Source organism: Acipenser ruthenus, chromosome 25 (assembly GCF_902713425.1).
Source record: "Acipenser ruthenus chromosome 25, fAciRut3.2 maternal haplotype, whole genome shotgun sequence".
NCBI lineage: Eukaryota > Metazoa > Chordata > Actinopteri > Acipenseriformes > Acipenseridae > Acipenser > Acipenser ruthenus.
In genome coordinates, this window is record NC_081213.1 from 18531514 (window position 1) to 18558690 (window position 27177).

The window sequence follows — 27177 nt, forward strand, 5'->3', positions numbered from 1 at the left end:
GGTTCGTTGCAGCAAGCAGCATGCAGACACTGCGCAATCATGTCATTTTTTCAAGCATCGTTTATGTATTTGCGACCCTCTGAGATACGAAACAAAGGGCGCTTTTAGCAAAACGCCAGTGAAGTCAGTGCCTTTTCTACTGTAAATGCAACCTACAGATTTAATGTGATTATTATACAAGGAAATACTCCTAACTGGTCAATTTTAAGTTTATTTATTTAATTAATTTTTTTTAATGTAGTGGATGTTGCACATTCACCACATTTTGTGATGAAGTGATGCCAGAGGTATATTTATAGCTCGCCGCATCAATGCACACAACTTGCCTCTTAAGCGTTTACTTTATTTCATAAAGTGGCCTGGCATTGTATGCTAGGAGCTGGGCATGGACAGATTTGCATCAAGGTGTCCCGAGCTCAATCGGCTAGCTTGAAGAATTCCTTAAGAGACTTTAAACTAAAACACTGAAATTACAGCAATGGAGAGACTTGTGCCGGTTCTTTTCGTCTTAGGTAAGTTAGGATTGTTTTTCTTTGTAGGGAGATACAGTTATCTGCAGTGAATACATTAGCTACCTTTTTAATGCCCTAAAACGAACTTTAAATGTATTTACTTAGTTTAAAATAATTGTTAGGATTTGTGTTAAAGCTGTCATAGAAAAAATATCAATTTCTATAGTATTTTTAAAACGTAGCAGTGGGATTAGTTCCAGAATATAAGAAACTTTGTAATAAATTAATCGTACTTGTTTATTGGTTGCAGGTCCCAACTATTCAGTTAAAAATACACGGTCTAGTTTCAGCATCTTTTAAATTCCTTTAGATTTCAAAATTGTATTCTAATGGTATTTAATCTGTAAGTTTGCTATTAGATAAAACTAGATTCAAATTAAACGATTGTAAAATGTTAAACATATATTTTTTTCAACTGTTTTATACAATAGCCCTGTAATGGAATTGGAGATGTTTACCTATTCATTTGTTTATTTACTGTATTATTGATACTTAGTTTATTTATTGATACCTATCTCTATGCGTGTATTTGTACTTCTGTTATAAACTGGTATACATACAAAACAGATTTCATTACTCGAGTATTATCAAAATCGGCGCTGCCACCCTGGTCTAATCTGAATATCTGAATGAAATAAGATTTATTACTAAAAAATGATATGGATTCGATGGTTTAAAAAAAAAAAAAGGATTTATAAAGCTGCACTAAAATATTATTATTATTATTATTATTATTATTATTATTATTATTATTATTATTATTATTATTATTATTATTTCATATTATTCCAGGCGGTTTTCCCTAGTATGAACTCATTTAAAAATATTCCCTATATATATGGATATTTAATATGTAACATACATTACATTTACTGTATATGTCAATATACCATTTAATACAACATCAGAGAAACCAAAAATATATAGCATATAAGGTACTGTGTTTAATATATGACCAAACATGTACTTCATGTTTTAGTAACAAATAGAATCCTAATACACAGCATTGTTAATAATATTACTAAGTAGAGCATTATGCGTCTATGTGTTTAGTTGTGCAATTTATTTTCAGTAAGCACAAATTAATATACTTTTCAGACGGTTCATTAATTAGTAAAAACCTATTGATTTGAGATACTGGCTGTAGGCTTTTGCACATTCAATGTCTGTGGTAGTTTAAAAAGAAAGGCAGCAATTACAAGACGGCTGTGTGGTCTGGTGGTTAAAGAAAAAGGCTTGTAACCAGGAAAACCTGGTTCAAATCCTGGCTCACTGTGTGAGCCTGTGCAAGTCACTTAACCTCCTTGTCTGCTTGCTTTCTTTCGGTGAGACGTAATTGTAAGTGACTCTGCAGCTGATGAATAGTTCACACACCCTAGTCTCTGTAAGTTGCCTTGGATAAAGGCGTCTGCTAAATAAAATAAATAATACATTTTGTAATTATTCTTTAATTAACCAGAAGAATGAACCTCATTACCAAAAGGGGTTGTCCATGAGGGAATAGGCATTATAAAGTGATTTGATTTGATCTGAATATGCCCTGTAAATAGGTATTTAATTTTAGACAAAGGTTAAGATGTTGCTAGGCGATGCTTAAACAGGATGTGATCCATGGCATGCAGAGTTCTATTCAAACAGACCTGCAAGCTTCAATAGGTGTTAACAAAGACCCGAAAATCCAATTTCCCATTAGCCTTAGCAACTTACCCGCATTAAAATACTACAGTGCTGTTCAAAAAGACTCTCCTGTCCTATACCACAGTCTAAGGTGGTCAATGGGTGTGGGTGTGACACTGGCCACCTTTCTAATAGTACAGGGTCAGCATTGCTTTGGGGTGGACTGTGTATAAGGAAAGTATCTTGGACCTGACCCAACCAAATACACAAGGGGAGAAATTGAGACTGGAAACTACACTAGGCTGTACTGTACTTGGTACTCTGCTATGAAACAGGTAAACAATGGGGAAGAAAAGGGCCTTAAAAAGATTTTGTAGATGCTGTTAGCTGCTGTCCGTTTTCACATGCCTGTTTTACTGCTCTTTTTCTGGTACTGTTTTCCAGGAAAATTTATCGAGTTGATATTTTCACCATGGGCTTATAGGGTATACTGGGCCTTTACATGTGTAAATACAAGCAACAGATTATCCTAGCTAGCAGATTAAGCCTATATCTGGAATCTCTCACTCCTGTCACAAGCTTTATAGCCTTTTTCTCGAGACCAGACCAATATACAGTAGCTTGCTAAGCTTACTAGGAATGACCTATTTCTGTGCCTGTGCACTGGCTGGATATATTGAGAGACAGGCGTAAACAAAGAGCTAGTTGCTTTGAAGCCAGTTACAGTTAGAGACATGCAGTATTTCACACAGATCTTCTTCTTTATAACAATTTCTTATGCACAGACATTAACATACAGATTACACTCTTGGGGATGCATCAGTTATTTAGCAATCTGCATTTATGGAATAACTGCAGTACTCTATGAACATTTATGGAGTATCCTCTATATATTTTGTATGTGTGATACTGATAGTTTTCATACCATGTTTATAGTAGGTAAGAATGATAAAGCAAAGTACAATAACTGCAAAGTAAGCATGGAAAACAAAAAACGACCAGAGAAATGTACCATGATAAACTTTTAAAAGTGCTTATAAATTAATTAGATGAGCCACCTTATTTATAAATGTTTCCAAGGTGACCAAAAACAGCAGCTTTATTTAGACGCTAACAACTCCAATCAGGAATGTATCTGCTACTTGTGTGGTTATTGTCAGGAAAGTGAATACAAGATGCCAGTTCAAAAGGGTTGTGAATGACCCAGAAGACAGGCAGGCTTGCTGTGAACTAGGCTTTGGTGTGGAGTGCAACATATAAATGAGGATTATGCATTCCAGCTATGTGCATAACTTTCATGGAACAGTCTGTGTGTGTTTTGGTTAATGCCTGTTTATGTACAGAGACTTTGCCACCTGCTAGTGTCTCACATCCATTCAGTTGGGAACAGGGCTCTCATCCTAAATACTGATAACACTACCTGATCTCCTGAGGCGTCATCGGGCGTCACTTGCCAAAATGAGGTCATCGAGGGTTGTTGTCTCTGCCTTTTGTTGTAATTTGACTGTCACTGGCAAAAAATCTCATCAGTAATTATGAAATCTTATTACACTCTATTAAGAATCATGTTATCAGACTTTCTGACAGATAAGTCGAGCCATGCATGCAAAGGACAAACACAGCATTTTCTTCCCTGCATAACTTGCTTAGCTAAACACATCGCTTTTATTTATTTATTCCACAGCTGCTCCGCTGCACACGCAGCAGATTAAAATGAATGGCATGCTTGACTACAAGAGAACTGACATGCCATACGTATACGGTATGCTGCTATATATAGGTATATTATCTATCTGTGCCTATAGTTATCTAGCTGGCCATCTAGCTACTGTACAGATTATCTTCAAAGGCATGCTGGGGTATCACAGTGGCTGTGCTATGATTCTGTAATGAGAGGCATTAATAGCACAATGACAGCTACAATATAGTCCTGTGGACTGAAACCATCAAACCTATTTCATTTAAATTCAAGCTAGTGCATTAACCAGCTGCACAACCCAGCTATCTTACCGGAGGCAGTGTTTAAATGTCATGTTGAGACAATAATTGATTATGGTGATATTATTGATAACCTTATCGGGATTAATCGTGTTACAGACAGTATGAATCAGCACCACTTATTGTTCATTATTTTCTCATCTGATTTGTCCCTAAAGAGATGCTATGTGTTTAATGGGTGACATTAAACACATAGATTCATTTATTTATTTATAAATGCTATTGGGCATCAGAATATTACTTTAATTCAGGTATCCCTATATTGTGGGAGAGGACAGTGGTATGGCTTAAGAAGGCAACAAGCAAAAAAAATAATTTGAAAAATTCATCATTAAATAGTCTTAAGTCATGAATGAGGTAGCTTAGAAAATAGTAAGGCTAGCTTTAATTCTGCAACATGAACATATTGAAAGTTACAATCATCTTCTCAAGTACATTTTAGACATGATAAGCAGGTTTTAAAACCTATTTTCATACCTCTTATAAGCACAAGCAACATGATCACTTGCTTTTGTTGCCTTTGTTTGGGATATACACATTTTTTACTGCATTAGTTGAAAAGTTGCTGCTATTTGCAGGTACCGCATCGCTTCATGTGTTCTCGTTTGAACTCACTCTAATGGCCTAGCTGCAATGAGACCATATGACCCACAGAAAATGTACCAGGATGCACCAGTTTATCTATATTGACATTGAAAAACATGATCCAAAAGATCCTCAGTACAACAAAAGGGGTCAGTAATAGCAGCAACAAGGCTATTAGGAGGTAAGAGAGTATATCTTAAAGCCCTGCATTAAGATGTATATGCTAGATATTAACCCACAGGTAAGCAAAGAGATTGGAAAGAAAAAGAAAAAGGAAAGGCTGCCAAGAAATGAAATATCTGCGAGGTAATGAGACTTCTTGTTTTCCTCTCTAAATGGTTGATACCTGACCCTGCCGGGAGGTGAGGAAATGAAGAAGCCAAACATTGGGGAACTGTTTCAGACGCTGAGGAAGTCATAAATTGCTAATGAATATGGCGCAGCTTAATTGTAACTTCCACAGATACAATCACTTCTTTAAACAATATTCAGTTTGTTTTGAATAGTGTTCTGGTAAGAGTCAATGTTGCAAACAGTGTGATTTGTACATTGTATAGAAGACTAACTTAAATATGTCCCGATTATGTCCAGTTTCACACTCATTTACATGTTGGCGTCTGTTTACGATAGTCTGTAGTTCAGCTTTCTGTGCTCTCTGTTCTGTCTGTGTTGACTGTAAAGATAGTTTTAATGTATCTGAATAAGAGTTCTACATTGCTGGACCTTACAGTCATGTTCAACTCCACACTTTCTGTGTAATTGATTTTACACTACAGTTAGTTTACATTTCCCAAGGTATTGCTCTGTAACTGGCATCCTGCTTCACTCAATGCTGGGCAGGTGAATAAGACTAAATATTGTGGGCCATCTTGAGGGAGAGGTCTGTTGTATATTGTTGTACCTTCAGGAATGTGCACAGTTAAAACTGAACAAAGCGTAATAATATGCGCATGCATGTTTTCACCTGTTTGAAGGCTGTGACGAGCCCTCTAATATCAGTATTTCAGCAGTGTGTCTTTGGAATCCATTACAGTCCCAGCCCAGTGTAAATCGCTTCATTTAGATTTACAGGTTATTCCCTCCCTTCAGGACTCTTTCCCATCACCATTTCCTGGAGGTCACTTGGGCTAATTCAGGCCCTTAAACCTCAGGGTAAAGTTCTGTTTAGCCCAGCTAGCTTCACTACTGCAGGGATCTCTTAATGTCCTTTGAATTAAGACGTATAGCCACGTCAGACACAAGCAGCACACTGATAGATGCAGGAATTGATTGCAGTTAATCATAGTAAGCCTCTTTTCTTTAATTAAGAGGTTGAAGGAATATTGATTTGTTGTTTACTGAACTGATACCTGCCGGCATTTCAGCAGTGGAAGAACAGCTAGCTCTCAGGAATGCTGTCAGCGTTTGAATCATATACAGCCATCCTTTGGAAGCAGACTGTAGAATCCGATCCTGTCAGGAGGTAAGCTAAATGGACTGTGTGGCACCCTGTGCTGTTAGCACCATGTTTTGCACCACCAGCAGTATTGGGATGGGTATTGTATATGGAGATTGAGAACAGATTCCTGCTGTCAGTTCTGTTGTTGTATGATGCACTGTCCTTACAGATTCTTACCACTGAGGTTAAAGTGGTTATAAATAGTGGGTGCTGGTCACCTTGTTCCATATATACACTATGATTTAATGAATGTGTGATGTGTTCATAAAATGTCCACATCTTTAGCATTAGGAATAATGGAAAGAAAGGAAAACATAAGCTGTGTTGCATTGACAGTTTGTAAGTGTGGGGTTCATTACTTTGAAGCTCTACTGTAAAAAAGGGCACAGTATGAAAAAATTATTTTATACAATGATTACTAATTAATGATGTGCCTTTGTTTGTTTGAAACAGGGATATACTATAGTTAATGTTTAGTTACAGGAGATCGTAAAGTCCTGGTATCAATATTGTTTATATTTCATATACATGCAGTATATAAATATTAACGTCCTGATGCTATTTAAATGAATTGTCATTGGTATTTGGTACAGTTCCAGAGTAAACGGTTATATTTACCGTCAGGTAGCAACAATCACTAAGGTAAATATATCATGAATGTGGCCTCCCTTATTCTTTTATTTAACCTCCCTTTCTATTGTGTTAGGTTACTTGTATGGAGCAGAATGTAATGCACATGTATATAGCATTTATAATCCACACAGCCTCATCTGAATAACTGAGAAACTAAGGAAATGCAGTAATGTCTGGGATGGATCACGGCAGTCGTTTTGTATCGCTGCAGATGCAAATTATTATGTGGAGGTGGAAAGTTATCACCAAAAGTGAAAAAGATCTTAGCTTCTAACCCCTACATCACCAACAGCGAAGCTGTACATGCAGAGTTCTGCAGGACCTAAACAGAACACAGTTCACCTTAAATAAACTGCAGTTTCCACTCAGGGGCCATGACCGTCATGCTTGAACTATATGCCTTGAACCGGCTTTATGCCAATTTTTTGGTGAGGCCTCAGTTGGAATAATGAATCAATTAGCAGCATTACATTCTTCACTAAATTCTTCTTGTTTGAATCCCCCTGCATTTGTTCTCCTATTCTCATTATAAAATGTAAACCCTGTAGATAATATCTATAGAGATTTTGATTTAGAGCTTGAGTGGGGAAATCGCTTTACTGTGCCTTTAATAACATCTGAATTTATTACAGGAATGACAAAGAAAAAACAAGAAGAAAGGTCTTACTGTTATCCCTGGCTCTGCATCTTTTGTTGGCCACTTGTGCTGGGAAGCTGTCTACAGTGCACACTGTCACGTCAAGGGGAGGCCATGCCTCTTTCCACATCACTTAGCATTGAGCTGAAGTACTGTATATGGGCATGAAAATGTCAAATCAATATTGCATGGGCATTGGATTTGGCGTTCAGAAGACAGAGGGGCTATGCCTGTCAGTAGACATAATATTATTTTTGTCTCGGGTCTTTGTTTGCAATAATGGAACTGAGATTGTGGGATGCACTTTGAACTTGCTATAAAGCAATTCTCCTTTATTGATCAGCAAAGATGTGTGGTATTGACTTTCTTTAGGGTCTTATGACATACTGGAGTATGTGTTCTGGCCTGTTATTCTTTCCCCATTTTGATTAAACTTAATTAAACGTTCTCCACATACTATGAATGTAGGACATAGTGACCTAGTTTTTTCACAGTGGAGACATCTTATTGGCTGAGCTACTGAAGGCTATGTCTTGGGAACCACCTATTTTAAAGAAACTGGCTGTGGACATTTAAAATAATTACAAAAAATGAGCCCACGTGCTGGTCATTTTATCCATGGTAATGTCACCTCTAATGTATTACTTTAAGTCTTGGCTGTGGTTATGTAAGTCATGAGCACATCTTTAAAAGTAAATTCATCCAGAGAAATTTTGTTTATTGTTGGATGGTGTCAGCAGACACCATTGACCAATCAGCTTGTCTAATTTGCAATAAAAAGGTCTTATATACCCTTTAGTAAGGTAGTCCAAGTGCTATACAAAATCAGTAAATAGAAATGGCTCAGAATGGGTGGGATTCTGAGGACACATGCACAATTGCAACATCTGGCTCACAGGTGAAATGAAAGAATGTACCTGTGAAAGGATCTGACACCTAGATTGTGAATTCCACAATGGCGCATTGAGAACATGGAAATTAAGGAATTAAGGAATCTGTTACTTTGCTATGCTTTTACTATGGTAAACTTTTATAAGGGAATATGAGCAAAGAAGGCATTAAGGGCAATAGCAAACCTGTGAAAGGGAAATCATTCAACATTCAATACCAACATTTTAAAATCAACCCCCAATAACACCATAAACAGAACATGAAACATTGGGACTGATTTAATACAATTTGCACCAACAATATGACTCGGGGTCTTTGTTACAGTTTGGTTGTCAAGAATTGCATTTTGGTGTCTTGATGAATAAGGCCCACTACTTAAAATGGAATAGAAAATGCTTGTTCATCTGAATGCTTAAAATATAATGATCCTATAATTATACTCCATTACACATTGCGTACATGTTTAGATGCATATGCGCACCACAAAAAGCAGAGTGCAGACCTATTTTACAAGAATTAGTAATCTAAGGGATTAAAGGGTGTATTAGGAATTAGCGTAGCAACATAGCCTCTTAAACATAAGATTATGTGGTCAGATGAATGTGTCTGTAGCTATTTACCAAGTCCTGTCGTCTAAGTATAATCTTAGCTTGAACGGCTTATAGGAGTTCATGGAAGTAAAACTGAGTTCAGTAATGCTGTGTGGGGGAGCACTGGTTTAAAAGAGAGTGAATTTTCCGTTTGTTCTTCTCAATCAATAATTAAGAAATGCATGGCAGTCAGAGTGGGAGAGGAAGGGGAGACATTTTAACGACAGTGTTCCTGTACACTGATGCTTCAAAATAATTGACAGGCATGAGCTCTACCTGCTGCTTGTTGTCGAACTGTATTCAGATTTAATTGAAGAAAAGATGGTTGTTGTAATAAATGAATATCTGCTACTGGCATTTTAGACTGAAGCCACTCAGAGATAAATGTACTGCAGTTCGGTCCATGAGAGCTGATACAATGGTACATTACTAAAAAGAGAATCCAACGTAAAATATGTTAGCTTATACAACAAGCATTGAGAGATCAAGCATCAAATAACTTTTTCATACGGGATGCTGCTGTGTGAATTTATTTTTCAGAATCTATCATACATTCATTCAAATCCAATGACAAATGACCAGGTGAATTGTTCCACATTATGACAATTTGGTAATCAGATGCAGAGCTTGATTTAAGGAAAGTAATGGTTATTTCACTCACGAAGCTCTCTTCCTTTGTGGAATAACTACAGTAGCTAATGTAGTACATGTTTGCTGGGCAAATCAAGTATTATCCAAATATTAACTAGAGTTGAGGCTCAGTATTCACCAGTTAAAAACTGCAGTTACTATCTGTTTAATGAAACTTGTATTTATTAAACTCTCATTAAAAATAATTCATTCAGAGAAATCAGTGATAATCTTTTGAGCAACAGCCTGAATTATTTTTGGTCATGTGACCCTGCATTAGCCAATTCGGAATGAACATTTTTGTCTTTTTAGTAAAGCATGTGATGTCAGAGACCAATTTTTTTTATTTTTTTTTTGCGGTTGACTGCTGACTACCTTACCTTGCCTATGAAGTCAGTATGAAGTCATTGAATTAGTTATTATTATTATTTGTTTATTTAGCAGACGCCTTTATCCAAGGCGACTTACAGAGACTAGGGTGTGTGAACTATGCATCAGCTGCAGAGTCACTTACAATTACGTCTCACCCGAAAGACGGAGCACAAGGAAGTTAAGTGACTTGCTCAGGGTCACACAATGAGTCAGTGGCTGAGGTAGGATTTGAACCGGGGGCATCCTGGTTATAAGCCCGTTTCTTTAACCACTGGACCACACTGCCTCCTTATTAGTGCTTAGAAAACTATATGTTGTGAACCACTTGTTCTGAAAAATCATGTATTTATTATGAGAAGATGCTATTCTACTGAGAAACCACTTTAATGAAACTTTTGTTTCAAGAAATCTGTCGTTTCTATTCATGTCAAGCTTTTGCTTACATCTTGTTTTTCGTTAGGTTCTTTATTGTTACTTCTGGGTGCCTCTGAAGAGCCCACCAGAGGATTGTTTACAGCCAGTCCGGTCAGCACACAATGGATGTCTCCCCAACTAGAGCCCCTGGACTCTTCAGAGCAGGCCGAGCTTGCACCTCCTGAGCCGGCTGGCCCTGGCATTCCTGATTTCCTGACTGCCTCCCAGGAGTCGGGCTTCTCCAGCGACGAGAACGAGGGGATACAGTTGAACTACTTCTCAGACGATCTGAATGACATCGTCTTGGATACAGGATCTCCAGAAGGTACATAGATGGAGTGCTATTACCTTTGCTTCTTTTAGATTCTTGGTTCTGGAGCAGACATACTGCATGTCCATTATTACAAGTCTCTGTTATATTAATAAATATAGTTTATTAACCAAAGCTGGGGCTATGCCCATAACTTTTAAATGTAGTATCTGGGGATGAGACTTGCTTAGGACATTAGCACAAGTTCTTGAGAGTATCAGAATTTGGGAATATGAGGAGATGCCTATTTGTTTGTCTTTACCTGTGTCACACTTACATCTGGAAAATTGCTGATTGAAATGTGATATTGGAGACTAGGGAGGCAGCATATAGAGAACCTTGTCTGTATGTCAAACTTGGACATGTACATACAGTGGATGCAGGTTGTGGTGATCTATATTTTTATTAAACTGTTGGGTCTCTATATTTACAGTCATGATTTCACTAACATACCTGTTATTCATGAAACTGTGCCAGTTAAATAACTCAAGGTTTGTGAATTGGGAACAGTGTTGAAATATACATCTAGTATGTCATTTTCTTATATAGAGATCCCTTTCATACAGTATTAGTTCACTGAAGGTGTAATGTACAGTATGATAAATATGCATTTTGTATAACACATGCTGGTCTTCACATGGATAACTTCATAGTTCCAAAATCAATGTTCAAAATCTATGATCACTGGGAATACATAATTCACTGACAGCACAATTCAGTGCTTGTATAAGCCTGTCCTACACCACATAGTACATACAGAACCCACTTTTGCCAATTCCCAAACATTTTTCTTATTTTTTTTCATTAATCTCCATCACTTCACTGAAAGCTGTGCTAAAATATAAGTGCATCTGTAACTCTTGCCTGGGAAAAGTTGGCATTTTCAGTACACCCTGCTGCCTATGATCCACGTCAGTCAGTCAAGAGCTGTCAAAACTCCACCTCATACTGACAGGTTGGAGAACAGTGCGTGTCAGATTGAGTGATGGGATAACTGTTTGGAATGCAAAGTTAGAGCTGTTTCAGAATACTATAAAAGTGCTTGAACTTCCATTCGTTTCCATTCAAATTGCAGGGTGATCTAATTTATTATTTCATTGATTCGTGTAGGATTAAGGGGATTGTGAACATCTGAATAGAAGTGACTAATAAATAATGAATTGAATCAGCATTGTGAGCGTAATATGAATGGAAACTAATGGAGGGTTTGTCTTTTGTAATATTGGTTTGTTTAATAGGCTACTGTATAATTTATAAATTAGAATGATGTTCTATTCAATTGTGTCGAAGGGGAGACTTCTGTTTTTGTCAGTCTTTTCTTTTTCATTTACCATCACACTTTTCTTTGGCGTACAATGATTCAGTGTAATTGTTTTTGACGACTACTACAGTTATAGCAACACAGTAAAATATTTAGTCAGTAAGTGGCTCTGTAGTGTTTGGATTTCTGTGGCTACAAGGAATGTAAGAGAATCACAGTAAATAGATTGTTCTAGTACCACATTTATCCATACCCTGGAATTTTTTTTTTAATTATGGCACCGCTATCCATGTAGCGGCTATCAAAAATTACCAAATAACAAAATAACACGTACGTTATGAAATGTCTGTCTGGCTGTCAAAACCTGTTTATTAAACATCTCAGCTAATGAAGAGCTGTCAGTTTGTCTGTCAACAAGCTTCAACAGAGAAGTGAGACAAGATGATATTCACCACAATGTTCCCTCACTTTACATGTATTCAAAGGTCCAATATACTGTGGATCAACTGGCAAACTGTAACGTCCTCTAATTACAGGTGTACAGTGGTCCAAAAGATTTTAAAGCGTTTCAATATTTAGAACAATTTAGTGCAAAGACTGGAACAGTATTACAAGACATTGGTAAAGAAATTTAGTTTTATTCAAAGTATTACGGTTAAGTATTAAATCTGTTACTTTTGTGTGCTGTACATATCCCCACATATATGTATTTTTCAATCAAAATTGCCTTTGCTTTGATGTTTTTAGTCACGGTCTCTGAGGTGCTGTCAGTTCTTTGTACTTAAAATCAACTAATGACCACCAAGTTAACTGGCCTCATTTTGTTCCAGAATGTGATGGCCCGGCAGCCAGTTTCTGCCACCAGTTTATAGACCTAAGAATAAAACACTGTTTAATCTGTTTGGGTTCCCTTTGAAATGTTAATTTAACTCTAATTAAAGCTGCTTTGTCTTTGAGTATTATCACGTTTAACTAGGTCATTAAACAGGTGCACAGACAAGCCTCCAGGTGATTTTCAATGCATGATTTGGCAGAAATTCCACCCCTTCCAAAAAGAAAAGAAAAAGCTGCATTTCTTCCATTTCTCCTGTAAATTGACATTCCTTAAGGTCTGGCCACTCAAGGGTAAGAGATATTCTCAAATGAATGATTCACAGAAGTGCACTTCGAAAATACTTTCAATTTGAAAACTAGGGCAGGCCCCTGGGCTGGGCTGCAGTGGGGGTCAGAGACACACCATCTGCTTTTTGACAGCCTGCCCAGGTATGACAGGTATCTGGTCAAAGGGGATGACACCCTGCTGGTATAAGTCACCCCTGTATTTTATTACAGCACCAGGGAATCCCCCTGGATTGCATCAACCCACTTTAGGAATGTTGTTGATGCAATCCAGAGTGATACACTAGTGCTGGATAAAGGTATGCAGGGTGAGTCATACAGTCAGGGGAGTGTGGGTTAGTATCCTGGTGGTGCAGAGTTGCTGGTCTGTGCTGGGGGTTCCACAGGGAGCCTTGAACTGGCTTTGGCGCTCCTGCAGGTTATGGAAGCAAAATAGACCAGGACTGTTTCTCTCAATCTCACTCCCTGTTGGCCAGACAGATACCTAACGCCTGAAGCTTGCTGTAAAGCGCCTGGGTGTAAAGAGGAAATTGCAGGAGACCCATTGACCTTCCGTCCTCCTGAGCTGTTGGGATAATTGGACATTCTAAATTGGGAACAAAAATGGGGGTAAAGTAATTGGGCACTTAAAATGAAGGGAAAAAAAGAAAAAGGTGAGTGCTGTTTTCTGATGTCTTGTTTCTTTCTTTCCCAAATGCATTCTAGATCCAATATCTTTTATGAATCGCTGATTCTATGTAGTTTGGTTGGATATCTTGTGAAAATAGTCTTTGTCTAAAGGTTTCACATCCAAAAGAGTAGTTTTGATGCCAAATTGCGGTTGTCAGTTATTATTATTATTATTATTTTTGGTGGCTGTAAATTTGTAAGTTCTACAGCTTTCAATTTGTGAAAATCCATATTTATTTAGGAAAAAAGTAAGAAAAAATGTATATAAAAAACATAAAATTTATATAAAAAACGAGTGCTTACCTATGCTTTACCCGTCGTTACACTTTGCTAGTCTTTTACTGTGGGAGACTTCTATAAGGGAAATAAATCTTGAAAGTACCAGCCCCAGTTATGACACTTTGTGTTTTACCAATGTCTCGTGTAAGATGAGAGCAGACAGTCATTAATCTAACAATAACCCCCTTTTCTCAGTTTATCTGTGGCCATGTGTTTGCAAAATGGAACATCTGTCTGGACTATATCAAAAGCAGCTGAGCTGCATGCTATGAGTTTAGATACACTAAAGCACCCTTACTGGATTTCAAGCGACCAGGCTTGATAGCGTAGAGAGAGCACATGTTCACTTCTGTTTTGTCACTACCACGTTACATGACTGGTATCTCTGTTTCAAATGTACTTCCTTGACTCACACTAGATGCCAGTATCCAACACCAAACTAAAAGCACTTTTAAAAGAATTCATAACAAATTAAAATGGTTTACCCTTTTATATAATTATATAAACAAAGATATTTAGTTGATGAATCTCAAACATGAGGATTGTAATTCTGTAAGCAGGACAAGATTTAAACATGTAAGGTGCCTGTACATACCCTTATCCATTTGTGGTAAAACTTCGCTACACCCATATACATATAGTTTTTTGGGTAGAATGTGACACATATTTACATGTACACAGGTGCACAGAAGGACATGACAGTTGCCCTTGTAACTCATTCTGACACACACTATTCTCCAATCTGTCAGTAAGTGGCGGAGTATTTTTACAGTTGTAGCTGGGGATGTGTGTTATTAACATACTTGCTGATTTTGCAACCCTCCAAGGGTTTAAGCCCTCTGTGATACACAGATGATGTCCTACGCAAGCTGTTACTGCAGACTGATAATTGTGAGCCTGACCTTAATGTTTAATGCAGAGCTAGCTGCAATGTCTGGAGCTGGTTGGTGCCTGGACAGGCACAGATGCTACGGGATGAATCAAAGTCTGCTTTGCCAGAGAGTCTCTTATATGTCATGGTTCACCCCGTGTCTCATTACTGAAAGCTGAGAGCTGCTTCTCGAAGTCAGAGAATACAATCGTGATTATGAGCTGCAGTCTGCGAGGTTGCACGAAGCATGGTCTCTTTCTCCTTCCATCATTCACTGTATGATAACGAAAGGATTTCAATAACTGAGGCTTCTTTTTTTTTCCTTAAGGTGTATATGCACTGCCTTCAGTTTTTATTTCGTCAAATATTTTGCTAACTCTGCTATAAAGTGTATCAGTGACACCTAACAGTGAATGTAAAATGGAACTCATGTTTGGGTAAATTATTATTTATTTATCTCCTAGCAGACGACTTTATCCAGGGCGACTTACAATTGTTACAAAATATCACAGAACAAAGTATTGCATTATAAAATATCACATTACAAGTTATCACATTATAAAATATCACAGAATACCATAGTACAGATACAAGCAGTTATGAAAGTACAATAAGATCAAATTCAAGTAAGAGCAAAATAAAGAATACAGTAAATTATAACAGCGAGTTTGACTAAGAGCAGTTCAACCTTATAGTAAATATTTGCTTATATGAGTAAAGTCCAGTAAAAACATGTAGTGAGTATGTTAAGTGGATGAGAATGATTTCATATAAGAGCAATTCCAAAAGTATGGTTACCTGTAAAAGTAAAATCAAATACAAGATACAGTAAGTAGTGATAGTTAGGAGCAGTAGATACATGCTGCAAGGTATGGAGCAGTTCAGTGCAAGTACAAGCTGATGCAAGTACTGGTACAATTGTGTGCCATATAGTCCAGTATGGTCGAGAGTTGTGAGGTTTACAGATGCTGTCTGAACAGGTGTGTCTTGAGGAGGCGCCGGAAGGTGGTCAGGGATTGAGCATATTGAGTTATTACCTGTCTGTGAGCTTGTCTGGAAAACTCTAACTGCCTAGGACTGAACAGACATCCTCTTTCCATTCAAATTATGTGACAAAATGGCCCTTGAACTTGGTTGGTCCCACCTACTCTCACATGATCCCATGATTAGGATGGAATGAGGGAGACTTTTCAGTGCTAGGTAGTTAGAATCCTCCAGATAAGCAAGGTCAAAGCCAGTTATAGACAGACACAGAGAAACCACTCACAGCAATAGCCACTCACACTTATTGCAAACACAGTAATAAAAAAACAAGGAAAAGGTGAATGAAGAAATAAAATGACATTGGACGCTACAGTAAATGAAAATGTCATACACATACATATGCCCCCACCATAAAGAGGTGACTTACTAAATCCATACTCTTTCTTGCTTGGCTAAGGTCCCATATGGTAGGCAATATATCCATATCTATATCTATGTGCTTGTTGTATATTGTGTTACTGTCACCCCATAGTGCAGAACCATTTCATTATGAATGATGGAGTGGTGCAACTGTATTACTACTGTTAGAATGTGTCAGAAGACAGTGTTTTTTTTCCCCGCTGTATTTTGTACCAGTTGTTCATTTCATTTTTTTTGTTGCAGTAGGTTACCATCCTGCTCCTTTACAACCGTCATCTTCACCAGACAGGACAGCAAGCGATGGGGATTCCTCTCTCTCTCTCTCCTCATCTGAGCCCCTCAAACCAAGTCTGACCAACACCCCCATCCCAGAGCTGTGGGAAGAGCAAGGAGAAACGGCTTCAAACCAGTCGGAACCTGTGCATTCTAGTTTGCCCATGGCACCAAGCTCTTCCCCCAAGTCGACTGATCAAAGAGACACACACCTGGTTACAGTGACAGAGGAAGACTGGCACGCCACATTGCTTGCTGAAATGACAACATTCCCAGATGCTGAAGGATCAAGTTATGGGCCTTTCAAAGAGCCAGGTTTGTTGTCTTTATCGACAGCTGAGTCGGATACTAACACATCTCCCGAAAGACCTTCCATGGATTATTCAGCAGTCAATGAAAGTGACATACTGCTAGACACAGTTCCCATGGTAACCACAGTGCACGGGAGAACTGACAGCAAGACCCCTGAAAGTGGTCCTAGCACCACAGTTATTCACTCTGCTTCTTCCACTCTAATTCCTTGGAATGAACCAGCAGGTTTGACGGAAAGCACAAAGCCATATTTCAGACAGGAAGTCACCACGGAGACTGGCAGTGTGAAAACAGAATCGCCTCAGGGGTCTCCGCAGGTAAGCACACCCATAAGGAGACTAATTAACTGATTCATGTGGGATTTTCATCAATCTTTAATATATGTGGTGTGACCACTAAAACGATTCTGTCTTTGTTGACAAACAGTGGTGCTGTAATGGGACTGAAAAGTTGAAATATTTACCAGTGCCTTAGTGATATACATGTAATACTGTCAGGAAGTCATGGGCAGACAGGAAGGCACTGGTTCAATGTGACAAGTCTGCAAGGTGTTTAAATAGTTCTGGAGTGATACATGGCCATTCTTCAATAATTGCCACCTCTAATTCCTGGAGGAAAGACTGTTCCTTATATCAGTAGCTTGATCAAAGTCTGTTATATTTAACGTTCAGTGATCCTAACTATGGCTGACCGAGTCCCAATTGAAACAGTTTTGATTTGGATCTTCTGCTGATGAAATAGAACAATTCTGATTTCAAATTGCTTTCAAGTCAGTCCCACTGGCAGATGAAAACTTGGCACAAGATCTAGACAAACCTAAATAAGAAGCTCGACAAATTAAGCTTTATTAAAATGTATCTTCCAGACAGCCTGCTGTTTGTCACAGCATGTTGCGGGGAACACTGTTGTGGCAGTGGTAGGGCGAGAGCTATTTTAAAGGTACATATTTATTTAGCAAAAAATGTTTTCCCACATAAAGATTTACTTTAAAACGAAAAACTTAAGGGAAAAGATTTATTTCCTAACACCCCCAGTAGCACTGCAAGGCTTTCACATTTAATTGCATTCTTTTTTTGTCCCCACCTCTTTAAATTGCTAATGCTGTTGAAGTTGCCTGCAGGAGCCAATACTGAGAATACACAGGCGCACAATGTCGCAGACTCTTTTGGACAAAATCGCCAGCACTTCCGATAATTTGAATTGCATTAATGATGACAATGCAAGTTCCTTCCATGAACACTGCAGAATCACTGGGGATAAGATTCGCCATTGCTGTCTTGGGGGATTTAAACCGAGGTAGTGACTGCAGAGTCTTTTCCACATATACCGCAGAGCAGATGCTTGATTGGCAGTGAGTATTGGCCAGCCTGTGTCACAAAGGAGCAGGACCGCATTTCGTCTCTGCTACTGCTAGAGATTTAGCCTTTGCAGCCACTTTGTTCCAATCCTCTTCCCTTTTCTGTGGCTGGCAAGAGCAATTAGTGATATCTGCTGGGAGTAAGCTAGTACAAAAAATAGGGTTATTTACTGAGACAGTAGTTGACAATGATCTGGATTTATGAGATGAAATTTCTCCAAGAGGGCTATGCAAATTAGATGTTCACTGGATTATGAAATAGATAGAAAATACTATCATTTATTCAGATTCCTGGTGCCCTGTCATGTCACAGTTGATTTAGAATGGTGTTACATCCTCCACCCAGAAACCTGTGTGCTTTTCATCTTGATATACTGGGAGAAATATTGGAAGAATACACAGCAGGCTTTCACCCGACAATTGAAGACCAACTGTAATGTTTCAACAGCTTTAACAGAACATGTTTTGAAGTATTTAAAATAATAAGACACACTCACTTGACAGTCCTGAGGTAAGCAGTTTGAGACCACTTTGAATATTCTGGGACTTGTTTTCAAGTGGACAGGCATAATGTTTCAGAGGAATGTTATTGTAACAGTATAAAACTGGCAAAAATGTATTAATCTATTGTTCTGTATAGATACATACTAGTTTTATAATGTTCATTTTATTCCCCTGAAAATGTGCCTTTGCAATATAAACAGGGCCCACTATGTTTTATGCACAGTTGTTTGGTGTCTGTTTACTGCACTCTTAAAAAGCTGCGTAGTTGCAGTAAGGTTGACGTAATTTCAATTGAGGCAACCTTTTTTTTTTTTTTTAGGGTTAACTAGAGTTAAATGCTGAATGCAATTGAGGGTGGAATGCTAAAAAATAAACAAGAAAAAATGAAAGCAACTGTGGTATATTTTATGTTTGCAGTAGTTTTACCTGTATCACAGAGCCTCTACTAAAATAAATTGTATTTATAAACATACAAATAAACATATGGTTCTGGCTCCAACTACTGTGTGTTTTCCACTGCAGTTCAGTCAGTAAAATAAACTTATGGGATATACAGTATTATATATAAAATTCATTTTTTTATTTTTTCAGGTTATCTGCACTGACTGGAGTGATCTAACTGGGAAAGGTTATGTTATTCTCTACATGACTGAAAATAATGACTGCGTAAGTCTTTTTATTAACCCAATGCTTATTCTGAAAGTAACCTTGTATGAATGGGTTATATGCACTGCTACTATTAGTCATATAAAGTCATATACATGCTACACAATCTATTTCACTTTTTTTTTTTAAATAGGACATTCTGACTGGCTTCAGTATAATGTATACATCAATTGATAGTTTAGGTTTACACACAAACCTACAATGTATTTTCTATGTCTATTATGTATAATTTTTTCACTGTATTTTTCATTACATTTGATGAAACCTCCAGTGTAATATAAAGTTTAAATAATTCTGCTGATGCTATCTGTATACTGCCGTTTTGAAAGACCTTGCACAGAGTCACAAGCTAGTTTACTGGGTAAATCAATTGTAATGATGTCTATGCACATCTATACACAGCATTTATTTAGCATGTTTATATATATATTTATAAATGTATTGCATCCTGTCAGCTTCATTGAAATGCAGCACAGGATCGTATCATACAAACGTTCCACAAGAATACCGTGTTTATCCTGTAAATATAAAGAACACCAGAAACTTATTTTGTGTTCACTTATCCCCCTGATCGTAGTACAGTTTACTTATTTTGTTGAATTTTATTGTTTGTCGGTTTTCTTACAGGGAAATAGTTAAAAGCATTATATCTCTGTATCTGTTCATCTTTGTATCTGATTGGCTACAAAGATCAGTGCATTGCTAATCTATTAAACTACAGTTTTTAATAACAACTCGTCATAAAGGATCTTATAATGTCCTTAACTGCATGTGGTTTTGAATTTAATCTTACATTGCTAGGATAGAACACATTAACATTAAAAGTGTTCATGACCAGTTATGCTCTTGCATCAGTCAATACACAACATCTCTGTATTTTTTAAGTAGTTTACTCCATCATTTTCCTCCCAGACTGATTGACATCTAGTTACCACAATATTTATGCAAAATGAAGCATTCCCTCATTTTAAATAGCTCAGTCCAATTCATGGCACAAGCAGCTGCAGCCAGCTTCCCAAAGAGTTTGATATCACCATGGAAACAGTGCAAAACCATTTGTTAGAATCAACATGACCTTTTCTGTTGTCAAGGCAACTGGTGTGAATTCAAGGACCCAGAGGAGACAGGAAGTGCTTGAGAAAAATATATATCAGGATGAGAGAGCTCATTGGAATACCAGGTGCTACAGGATGTTGTGCTGAGTGTCAATAGGGGGGTGCCTACCATTTGGTCCATAGGAGGCTGTGTGGTCCAGTGGTTAGGAGGCTGTGTGGTTCAGTGGTTAAAGAAATGGGCTTGTAACTAGGAGGTCCCCAGTTCAAATCCCACCTCAGCCACTGACCCTGAGCAAGTCACTTAACCTCCTTGTGCTCCGTCTTTCGGGTAAGATGTAATTGTAAGTGACTCTGCAGCTGATGCATAGTTCACACACCCTAGTCTCTGTAAGTCGCCTTGGATAAAAGCGTCTGCTAAGTAAACAAATAATAATAATAGGCCAGCCAATGCCCCACTATTTCAAATATATTTACACATTCAATTTTATGAAAAATAAGCTGTCTAAAAACCTACAGTACCACTAACCCATTGCAAGACTCCAGTAAGCACTACTGGTAATAATTCTGTTCTGAGTGATTTTGATGGCATGTTTAGAGTTATGAAGGCAATCAACCCAGGATCTGATAGTGGATCATTCATTTTCCTATCTTTTACGGCCACTGACAGAATTACGGTGGCGATCAATGGTAATTCAAATAACTTTTTGTAAATGCTGATGCAATGTCAGATGGAAAACCTTTTTGAAGCTTTGATAAAGATTGATTGTTGTTTGGCCATTTTGCTAACACATCAGTAGTATACATTTAGCCGTTTTTAGACAGCACAATGAATGTAGTAAATTAAATTGTGTTGTCCTTGAACTCAGATAAAACATGGTCCCTGTGCTCACTTCTCATCAGCTAGTAAATGTGATTTAAGATTTGATTTGTTTAAGAAACACAGCATTACGTTTGCTCATACATTTGTAACCTTTGTTACTGAAAAAAGATAAAAACAAAGTAAGTTTTATCAAAACAAACCATCAAGAAACAACTTACAGTTATTATAGGAGCTGTCTAGCAGTTATTATAGGAGCTGTCTAGCACTTTCTGGGCTGTATTCTGTTCGTACTGACTGAAAAGCTTTTAGATGTCTTAACGTACCTCAGATTTCTACATTACCTCTATGGAAAAACATGTAAAAATATATTTTATATATATATATATATATATATATATATATATATATATATATATATATATCTATTTAAATGAAATCTAGATGGATTTCCGTGGAGAGTCATCTCTGTGTGCACATGATCTTGAAATGGTTTTGAACGTAGTCTACTATCTGGTTCTGCAGTAGTCTACTATCAGTTACTGATGATAAATGATCTACACGGAAAACAATATCCCTAAAAGGAAAACAGAGGTCATTTCCCCTGGTTGTAGATTGCAGAAAAAGAAAACCTATTATATTTTTTGTCCAGCGTTTTGATCAATCTTTCTGTGATTGCCGATAAGATTCTGTCACTGATCAGGCACTCGCTAACATGCCCCTTTGCCTCTGTTTGCATTAGGAGCTCTTCCGAGTGGAGAACGGGGACAGGCTCCTGGCCATGCTGGAAAACGCTTTCTCCAGGAAGATAGACAACCCCCAGGGAACCTGGTTCATTTCTCTAAGCAAGCCCAACAGACAGGACAAGCAGTTGCTGATGACACTGACTGGTGAACAAGGTAAGCTTTACCGTGGATGTTTGATCCTGAAACATTAAGTGCAATACTTAATGACATTTTTACATAAATATAATGCTTTTAAACACCTCAGGTCAAACAGTATATACCAACACAAATCTCTGAAATGTCCCACAATTGTATATGATATACAATCTCTCTCTCTCTCTCTCTCTCTCTCTCTCTCTCTCTCTCTCTCTCTCTCTCTCTCTCTCTCTCTCTCTCTCTCTCTCTCTCATAGTATCGGTCTTTGTTACCTCCTCCTATATGCATTGTATACAAAAGCACAAACTCATTTTAAATCTTTTTATCCCTTTTACTTTCTCTTTTTATAGGGGTGATACCCACGAAAGACGTACTCTCCATGCTTGGAGAAATCAGGAAAAGCTTATATGACGTAAGAAATCTTTGTTTTAACTATTCCAAAATTAAGCATGTCAAATTGCTGCCAGTACACAATGCTGCATAGACCTTGGCTACTGAACAGTGTAATGTGTCAGCCCTCCTCTACACAGGTGAATAACTAAAATAAAACTCCATGAGGTAAAAGCTTAGTAAGTCCTTTTGTATTCATCAGCCAAGGTCAATATCACTTTACTGCCTGAAAAGAAAACAAAATGTGAAACTAATAAAGAGAAGCAAAAGAAAACAGAACCAAAAAAATACCTAGAATTAATTATAGCAATTCTAAAAGAATCTTTGAATACAAAAGTTGTTCTCAATGTCATTAAAGTACTTGTAGCTAACTATATAGTTCCATAGATTTTCTCTGCTATGCACGTTGTTTTATTAAATAGCTCTCAAATGTGGAGTTTTTCCACAGTCTTTCCTGTCTTTAGTTTAAACTTTGTACCAAATACATTTTGCTGTAACATAAGTTTCTTTCAAAACTGAACATTGAAGACCTATTTAGCTAATGGAAGTGCAAAGCAGGTAAGATTTATGAAATGATTTTGTTAGCTACAATCACTTTAAAACATTGTCAAGGAATTGTATTAAGTTATCGGTATTACTATATATTCTACCATTTAGTGTTTTTTGTACAGTACTTATGGATGAAAAATCTTGTTTCACTAATCTCAAGAACTTACCATTTAGAATGTAGAAATAGGCAAATTGGCTTACTGTGAATTGCAGACATTTCAGCTTTTTATTCCTCTATTTTCATCTCTGTTTTTTTAGATAGGAATCCAGAACTACACCAGCGCTACCAGTTGCCAGTCTCGCCCCACTCAGTCTCGCAGTGACTATGGGAAGCTCTTTGTTGTGCTGGTCATTATCGGATCCATCTGTGTGGTCATCATAGTGTCTGGCCTCATCTATATCTGTTGGCAAAGACGTCTTCCAAAGCTGAAGAACATGGTAAGTCAGGACACAGTGTCTATCTAAGGTAAATCATCTTAACAAAAGGTGCAGTGCCTCATACTTTGTATTACAAATAATTTGTATATGTTTAAGAAGGCTGCTGTAAATATTAGCTCTACAGGTGATGTACGTATTCAAAAATGACCGTAGTTTTGCCATGATGTTTGTTTATAGTTTTGTTTTGCTTTTTTGAGGTTCAGGGAGGAAGCTTGTGTGCCTGCAGGTCAAACTATCTTAGATCATGCTAACGCCTAATGCAATGCCTATTTTCCTATGACACAGAGTGCACAGAAAGAAAAACTATGGAAGAATGTAATAAACACTTATCCAGGAATCCTATCTTAGTGTAAAATTGTACATGATTGTGAGATACTAGATCTATAATATTCTAACAAAGGATTTCAGAATGTATTTCAAGTTTGACACGAGTGCAGTTGTCTGAGAAGACCTCACCTGTGCATATGGTGTACAATTTATGTGGGGCCTGATCAGGTCCTAATTCCTGTACTGTAACACATCCAGTGAATGGGGAGAGGAAACCATATCAAACTATGGCCACTATGAACATAAAGTTGATCCTATTTGGGGAACGTTGCTTATAGTATTTTTAAAGCAAGCAGTGACTCCTTTTTTCTTCTTTTTACATTGCTTCAGTCACACGGTGAGGAACTTCATTTTGTGGAGAATGGTTGCCACGACAACCCGACACTGGACGTCACCATCGACAGCCAATCAGAGATGCAAGAGAAGAAGCCCAGTGTGAATGGGGTTGTCATGGACGGGGTGGACAACTGGCACATCTTAATTAACAAGACAGCAAAAGAGGAAGGGGACAATTATGAAGAAGACACTCATCTTTAACAAAAAAAAAAAAAAAAAAAACTGTGGCAACATGTGTCAGGTGACTTGTGCCATTTTGAGAAATACCTGCTAATTCAGCTGTGAGCTTACTGTTTAAGCTTATGCCAACAAAAATAATAATATCAGCACCATTAGAATAAAGCCTTGGGGATTTACAGTTTTAAAGAAGGTTTCTGAACGTTCACATGGAAGATTGTTACTGTTTCTGATAGACATGTTTTTACCAAAGTAGAGAACAATCCAAACAGTCTAAGAAAGAAAACAGAAAAGTGTTTAGGAAAATGTATTTCACTGTTAATCTTTTATTTCATCTCACAATGTGGTGTTCAACAGTTTTACTGCATCACTTGAAAATGAAATTCTCTCTGTGTATAGAGATGAAGACCACAGGTATTGACATAGCGAATGGCTTAACCCTCACATGTAGAATACATACAACCACAAATGAAATAGTGGAGTTTTTGGTCACATCAAAGAATGGTTCTGAGGACAGACCAAAAACAAGCTAAACTATCACTGTGGTTTCTGACCCATGTTGGTGAGATGAGATGAGGTTAAAAGCGCTATCACAATGAATGTCAAATGATGTTTGCCAGAGTCTCTTTTGCATAGTGGTTAAGATGCTTGCTTGCAGTGCACGTGGTAGCTGGTACACGCCCAGCCTCCGCCCCTGTTACATCATTTTAAAAAGTATAAATAATGTTGAACAGGTAACAAGACTTCAGTATATTTATTTTATTTTCCATAATAGAAGTACGTGACATGACAGAAACGCAAAAAAAATTCTGGTTAAATTATCTCAGTCTCAATACTGTCGCCATACAACTTGTAAACCTGCACTGTGCTTTACTAATGTATTTAGTGATGTTTAAAAGAGGGTCAATAAATTACCCTTGGATGAAAACTCTAGCTTGATTAACATAGGCATAAAGCCGATGGTCGACACTGTGTTATATTGACTTGGCTGAATAGAAAACATGCAAAGGGCCATTCAGGCTTTACTATCGGAGCAAGGTGGCAGTTGCTGTGTTCTAATAATTATAAACAGACATTGACAGAGCATTGAGTCTGTCGTAATGGACCTCATGGTATGTAGTTCACAATCAACTCACTTAATATATTTTCAGATCTATTGGTTTTTGATTAGTCTGTGTTAAGGTGCTTTCATCTGAGTTCAGTGGCTAGTCTTCAGTTCCTGTTGCCTGCCATAGACATATGTAGGCTAGACAAGCCAGCGTGTTTTTATATTAGTAAGTTCCAAAAATGTATTGCTTGACTTGTGAACTATACTGTAGTGTGAATGACCTATTTCAGCTCCATGTTATTATATGGTTTTATTCAGCCAGGTTTAATATCTCACAATATATCTTAACACTACTGCTGGAAACACTCGCCAATCATTTCATTTTTCAAATTGCTTCCCACCCACCTCGTCTTCGTATTCCGGTGTGTTTTTTATATGTACATCAACCCAAGTTGGCGACTCAGTGAGTGTAATAAATTGCGTTAGAAAGGTTGCGAGGACCAGCACTGGAATTTACATTTACTGGATCCAAGGACGACCCAAAGCCCCAGTGCATTATTTGTCAGGAGGTTTTGTCAGTTCTGTTGTCAATTCAATGCTTGTCTCCTTTCTATTCCTTAAGGATATTATCTTCAAGTATTGCTCATCCTTGTTAGACAGCTTTTTGGGTCTTCCAGTCCTGGGTTTGTCAATTACAAATGATGTTTCTCTGTATTTGTTGATTATGCTTCGGATACCACACCTTGAAAATCAAGTGATGCGAGCTATTTCACTCAATGTTTTTCAAAATAAAAAAAAACATCTCCTTCATTAGACAAACCAGTTGAGGTTTAAGACAAGTATAAAATAACATAAATGGTGGTGCATTCAAACTGCAGTTGTTACACATTATTAAAATAGGGTTACAATATAGTTATGGAATGTATCACATTAGGGATTAGAAATCCACAATGAAGAAGGTATTGAATTGTTTACAGCAGCACTTCTACAGCTGATTTAATATGTACTGCAGAACAAAAAGAAATGTTTATGGCACTAGCATGACAACTCAGAACTACAATCTGCATGAGGCCTCATCACCAGAAATGCAAAGCAATACTTCACAGAAAATCATGGAGAAGGCATGGAATACATGCACCTGTAAATACAGCTAAATAAACCTTCTGTGTAAAACGATCATTTACCTTAATCGCATACGTTTTCAATAAAAGCTTACACTTCTATGACTTTTATAAGATGCTCATATTTATTTCAGATTTTACATTCATTTTCAATAATGATGACGTGGTCCTCTGTGAAATGTTACAGTTCCTGTTAAACGTTTAGTCAAACACTGTAAAATGTGTTCAGTGCCAGCTCTTTATATAGACAAGCTTGAAGCCAGATAAGGACAGATTTGGATAAATTTGATAATACTTGAGCAACAGAACCCAGAACAACAAACTCCATATGATGGTAAAATAAGTATTAAAATGAAATGAAATGACATATGAATCTCACTCTTTAAACTGTTACAGCCTAACTTGCATCACATGCTTTCACGTGATTTCCTGGAAAAAAAAGTCAAGGAGGCAGTACAAAAAAAAAAAAAAAGAAAGAAAATGTAATCTGAAGCTACTTCCCCTTTGACTTAATATTCTGAGAGATTCCTTTCCCCTACTTCATTGTGTTGTTATCAGAAAAATAATAATAATAGTGCAACAGTTTTCAAAAAAGTGACACGTTTTGTCAAATCGGACACAGTACTTGACTGGTAACCCAGTGCTTTGAAATGTATCTGTAAAAATATTTTCTGCTGGTCACTTGGGATTGCATTT

General features: G+C 37.4%; 1 protein-coding gene across 3 annotated transcripts; it reads left to right on the top strand.

The window, feature by feature from the left end:
• On the top strand, positions 1-26536 carry LOC117413832 (podocalyxin-like protein 2). Of its 3 annotated transcripts, XM_059000262.1 has the most exons (9): positions 1-512; positions 6077-6174; positions 10364-10642; positions 16474-17132; positions 19268-19342; positions 21957-22113; positions 22446-22507; positions 23293-23472; positions 24130-26536. In XM_059000262.1, the coding sequence occupies exons 3-9, from the start codon at positions 10444-10446 to the stop codon at positions 24334-24336; spliced, it is 1539 nt and encodes a 512-aa protein (XP_058856245.1). In that variant the 5' UTR covers positions 1-512; positions 6077-6174; positions 10364-10443; the 3' UTR covers positions 24337-26536. The 3 variants fall into 3 exon arrangements, with proteins under 3 accessions (XP_058856245.1, XP_058856243.1, XP_058856244.1); XM_059000260.1 differs by lacking the exon at positions 6077-6174; XM_059000261.1 differs by lacking the exon at positions 6077-6174 and having other exon boundaries at positions 16477-17132.
• Positions 26537-27177: the final 641 nt, after the last annotated feature.

Bases quoted from the DNA above. Each gene is read 5' to 3' on its own strand.
- LOC117413832 (XM_059000260.1), top strand. From the start codon at position 479: ATGGAGAGACTTGTGCCGGTTCTTTTCGTCTTAG. The intron at 17,133-19,267 runs GTAAGCACACCC...TTATTTTTTCAG, and splicing joins CGCCTCAGGGGTCTCCGCAG to GTTATCTGCACTGACTGGAG. The intron at 19,343-21,956 runs GTAAGTCTTTTT...TGTTTGCATTAG, and splicing joins TGACTGAAAATAATGACTGC to GAGCTCTTCCGAGTGGAGAA.